Source organism: Myotis lucifugus, unplaced genomic scaffold (assembly GCF_000147115.1).
Source record: "Myotis lucifugus unplaced genomic scaffold, Myoluc2.0 scaffold_6, whole genome shotgun sequence".
Taxonomy (NCBI): Eukaryota; Metazoa; Chordata; class Mammalia; order Chiroptera; family Vespertilionidae; genus Myotis; species Myotis lucifugus.
Window position 1 is genome coordinate 18,881,381 of NW_005871054.1, and position 5,315 is coordinate 18,886,695.

The window sequence follows — 5,315 nt, forward strand, 5'->3', positions numbered from 1 at the left end:
TCACCTCTAATCCCCTCATGTAGCCTCGAGCAGGGAGGCTGTGTTCCTTATAATTACCACCAATCCTTAGTGGCTTACAATGATACCCGTGTAATGACTACCCATTTAATGACTCAGTTTCTGCGCGTCAGGAATGCGGGCAGGGCTGTGGCTGTGAACCAGGTGTCAGAGCTGTAGACTCATCCGAGGCTCAAGGCTCGACTGGGGAAAGATCCACTTTCTGGTTCCCTCAGGTTGTTGGCAAAATTCACCTCCAGAGGCCCTCTCTCAGCAGGGTTCAAACCACTAAAGGGGGTCCCCACCTCCAGCCTACAGAGGTGGGCTCTTTTATAATGTAACCTAATCGAGGTGTGACATCCATCAGCTTTGCCATATCCTGTTGGTGAGAAGCAAGTCACGGCTTCCGCCCACAGAGCCCTTAACACCAACACGGGAGGCAGATCACGAGATTACCTTGGAATTCTGCCTGCCTCAGGGAGAAGATACACATTTATCAGTAAATGTTCCCAACGTATTTCCAAGTGAAGGCCCAACCTATTCTGTAGGATCACACGATTTTCTTTGCAAGGAAGCAGGTTTGTTCTTTTCTCCCAGCTCAGAAAGCCTCCAAGTCCCGACACACAGGCCAACTGCGTTCTTTCTCCACTTGATTCCGGCTCCTGCTCTTCCATTTCTTGGCTCTCTGTTATTGAGAAAAGGTGCTTTTTTGTTTTGCTTTTTTTAATGGTTGTCTTTTTGACTTTGAATCTTAGAATTTTCTCACCTGGAAGAATTCACGTCATTAAGATTTGGTTGGACACTAGCATATAATAGTCACTGTCACTTAGTAAATGGTATTTCCAGCCCCTTTCTTGTGGACTATTTATTTTATCCATTCATTGTATTAACCCATAAAACTCAACAACAGAATATTAGTCTTGCTAGTGTGAGTGCCAAAGCAAAAGAGAAAATGTATTTTAAAATAAATCCAGTTGTATGTAAGGAGCTGAACTCACTCTGGTCATGAAAGGACTAAAATCTGAGGCATGTCTAGAGAATTCTGCCCATGGCCATGTTTCAAAAGTGCTGATGTCACCTGTTTGGGGGTTTTTAATATCTCTCTTCCTCTTCTTTTTTCCCCCCCCTGAAGTAAGACTTAAGGTTAGTGGACCCTTGTTAAGTATTAGTTTTTATCCTATTTCATGGAGGGAAACAGCAAAACGGCTTCAGATGGGAACTCGTCCTGCCCTTATTCCCAGGCTCTTGTGGAACCTGCGCTTACTGTAACCTGCGCTGCTTTCTCTTCCAGGCTCCCATGTTGTGGAAGGGCTTGGAGGTTGGGACCGGCGCTCCGGAGAGCCCCACTTGGCTGTAGCTCCAGGAAGGTCTCTTCGACCTCCGTCCCCTCTCACGGCCCCTGCCTCTGCCGAAGCCACTGGAGGAAAATGGTGTGACAGTTTCCTATCAAGAAGGATTGTCGGGCACACAGAACCCCCGTGAAGAAAGTGGCCCTTTCCCCCGTTCGCAGGAGAGACATTCTCAAATTCCAAAATGCCAGCCAAGACCCCCATTTACCTGAAGGCGGCCAATAACAAGAAAGGAAAGAAATTTAAACTGAGGGACATTCTGTCTCCTGATATGATCAGCCCTCCGCTCGGAGACTTTCGCCACACCATTCACATCGGCAAGGAGGGCCAGCACGACGTCTTCGGAGATATTTCCTTTCTCCAAGGGAACTACGAGCTTTTGCCTGGAAACCAGGAGAAAGCCCCCCTGGGCCCGTTCCCGGGGCACAGCGAGTTCTTCCGGGCCAACAGCACCTCCGACTCCATGTTCACAGAAACGCCCTCCCCTGTGCTCAAGAACGCCATCTCCCTCCCCACCATCGGAGGGTCCCAAGCGCTCATGTTGCCCTTGTTGTCCCCGGTGACATTTAGTTCCAAACAGGAGTCCTTTGGGCCGGCCAAGCTGCCCAGGCTCCACTGCGAGCCCGTCGCGGAGGAAAAGGCCCCGGAGAAAAGCCGTCTGTTGGAGAACGGGACGGTCCACCAGGGGGATGTCTCCTGGGGCTCCAGCGGGTCCGCGTCCGTCTCGCAGTCCAGCCAGGGCAGGGACAGCCACTCCTCCAGCCTCTCCGAACAGTACCCCGACTGGCCGGCCGAGGACATGTTTGACCATCCCGCCCCGAGCCAGCTGGTCAAGGAAAAGACTAAGTCAGAGGAGTCCCTCTCGGATCTCACCGGCTCCCTCCTCTCCCTGCAGCTCGATCTGGGGCCCTCGTTTTTGGATGAGGTGCTGAATGTCATGGACAAAAATAAGTAGCAGGACACCTCCAGCGATGCCTTTGGGATGAAAGGTATCAAAAAACAACAACAATAAAACAACAACCAACCACAGTTGAGGAGAAGAGCTTCACTGGCTATATTTGCAGTTACGTGATGGGTTTTCTAAGATAATGTTCCTACAGAGTATTTTTTTACTTGTTAGGCCTTGTTTGCAAAAACAGTTTAAAAAAAAAAAAAAAAGACCCGTCCTAGCAAAAAGAGGAAGTGAGTCAGTGAGAACCCGTTTCGGCAGGCATGGCTGATGTTCAGCTCACAGGTTTTGTTTGTAGACACATAGGAATCTGGCTCGGCCAGGATGGCACCAGCCACGAAGGGCTGCACGGTCACAGGGAGGAACTTCACAGCACTCGGCATTTTCTGAGCAAGAAGAAGTCAAAATTTTATTTCGCACCTAAGCCTTTTTTTCTGGACTCTTTTCAATATTATGTTGTTTGGGCTCACCGTAGCAGATTCTTCAGTGTTAAAACTGTTCTGTTTTCACATTTGAACAACTTTATGGGTTTGTGGGATTTTCTTGTAGCTCTTATATATACAACCTATATATTATGTCAATATTGCAGAATTTTGACTGTCAGCTACATGTTGGTAGGACAAGCAAAGTATTACTGTAACTAAGTTATTTTTAAAGTTAAAATATATTTTTATGTGCCTTTGGCTTTTTTATTGCAGAGTCTGCATTTTATAGATACTACATCGAATGTTGTCATTTGACTTGTTTCCATTGTGGTTCCATTGTAAGCTGCATATGTGTATGTTTGGAAGTGTATTCATACTTTAGCTTTATTTTCTCTTTTCTTCCCCTGTTAAACTTTTCATAGCAGCCAACCATGGATTGTCACGTGTAAAGGCACAGGTTACTCATGGCGCTTCTGCAGAGACTGTGGGCTACACCACGTAATGATCTTTGGAAATATGGGGATTTTAGTACAGTACATACCTGCATTACATAGGTACTTCATACAACACAATAAAGAGTAAATGTTAAAATGACCTTGCATGCTTATAGTAATAAACAAACAAAAGAGTAATAATATTTTATTATTATATAGTCCAGAGCTAGAAAAATTGCTTCGCTAAAGTGTACATGAGTCTTTAACATAAGGTAAGAGGTGACTTCCGTTCACTCTGTAATTTTAATTATTTCCTAAAGGTTTCAGATCCCCCAAAAGGGCCCCACTGATGCCAACCTCTCAAAACTCATTTCGTTGGTTCTTCTCCCTCACTTTAACACACTCTACAGCAAACCCTTACAACCCAATCCCATCCCTACAGGACAGGTGTTCCCATGGGGCAGGTGCCATTTAGACAAGATTAAGGAGGCTAAAAAGAGAGCAGCAGAGAGCACTTGCCCCCCCCCCCCCCCCCAGCAGCCAGAGATGCCCTGAGGGTGTCACTTAAGGAAGTAAGAACAGGAAATCCACACACCAATTCCGGTCCCTTTGTTAACCACCCTTTCCCCTTCAAAGACCAACCCTTGCACACAATAACTTGCATTTCTAATCCTGAAATCACTTCCTCTCCCAAATCCTTCAGTGATTCTCAGGGTTTGGAGTTGTTGCAATTCTATGTATCATCTGATCATCTGAAAGAACCTTTGAACTGCAGGCCAGCCACAGCAGGATGACTAAGGAGAAGAGGAAACCTGTTTGTTTAGTGCACTGAGTGCCTGCCTTAATTTCCCAGTTGTATTTCTGTCCCATGATTTTCAGTGTTCTTCTTCTGTCGACCACACCCCACTCACAGTTCCCAGTTCCAAATAGACTTCCCAGCCATGTCTCAATTTTGTGAATGAGGAAGAGTCTGATGTATCTCATAATTTTTAGCCAGACTCTCAACATGTCCCATCTTAATTATGACTGATTATAGTCATTCTCTCGTTTTACTTCTCAAGTGCAGCATTACCTCAGGATAAGATTAAACTATTAGGTAAAATGATGAGGGATGTCTGCATTTCCTCTGCTCCCTCTGTGACATATGGAGAACATTTCTGCCAGCTTTGGGTTTGCTTGATAGAATTCAAGCAATCATGCATCCTTTCAGGTACTTGGCCATTAAGAAGGGCTCCGCTGAGCCCTTTCACATACAGTCTCTACTGTTAGGTTAGGTACAGTTGAGATGGCAACGTACATGCCCCTAACAGAGAGGAAACAAAGCCACATCCGGTTTATGAACGATTTCGTTGAGTCAGTTCTATGGCAGCCTTTCAAATACCTGGTTCCTCTTCAGGGAGCAGGTGCAGAACTGGTGGCTTTCTCCTGCAAAAGGGCTCTCTTGCCTGGCACCTGCTGAGAGCTGAATTGGTGCTCTCAGCCTGCAGTCTACTTTTAACCTAATTTATCAGATGCACTTTATTTGCAAACTCAAAATGGCAAGCCACCTGTGACCCAGTGACCAGGAAAGAGACCCTTCATGTTCCAGCTAAAATCATCTGCTTAAAAAGATAAAGACATCAGAGTACTTTGCTCTGCACAAATACAATGTCATTAATGATCACATTTTAGTGCACCAGAAAGTCACTGTCAACACAAAAGACCACCTGGTTGAACTGAAAAGAGAACCCAGGGCTCTAGAATCACAGTCTATTCCTTTTTTATGTTATTAAAATGTACCATTTTTTTCTCAAGTCTCCCCATAAAACATGAAGTCATGGAGTGGAGGAAGTCCATGTGGAGGAAGTGTGTGAATTAACTTGATAAATATTTTAAATCAGACAAAATAAAATTACCTATTAGGTGATGCTTCTGATGCTCCTAATACAGAACCTAGAGAGACAATCATTTTTACTATAAATTATATAAACAATAGAATGCATAAACACGATGCATCCTATTTCTCTCCAATAAGAGTTTCTCCTTTGGAATTTATGTTACCAGCCTTGTCCCAAATATAATAGTTTAATAAACAAAATCCTCAGATTTTAGAATTAGTCCTCCAGACTAATATGAATGAGTAACGGTTTGTTTTTTCTTAGATAAGTCAATAAGCTACATA

At 44.7% G+C, this 5,315-nt stretch overlaps 1 protein-coding gene across 1 annotated transcript; it reads left to right on the top strand.

Annotated features, from left to right (window-relative positions):
- Positions 1-275: 275 nt before the first annotated feature.
- CDC42EP3 (CDC42 effector protein 3) lies at positions 276-3,311 on the top strand. The gene is made up of 2 exons (XM_006083448.3): positions 276-698; positions 1,289-3,311. Exon 2 carries the CDS (start codon positions 1,531-1,533, stop codon positions 2,299-2,301), a length of 771 nt encoding a protein of 256 aa, XP_006083510.1. The 5' UTR covers positions 276-698; positions 1,289-1,530; the 3' UTR covers positions 2,302-3,311.
- Positions 3,312-5,315: the final 2,004 nt, after the last annotated feature.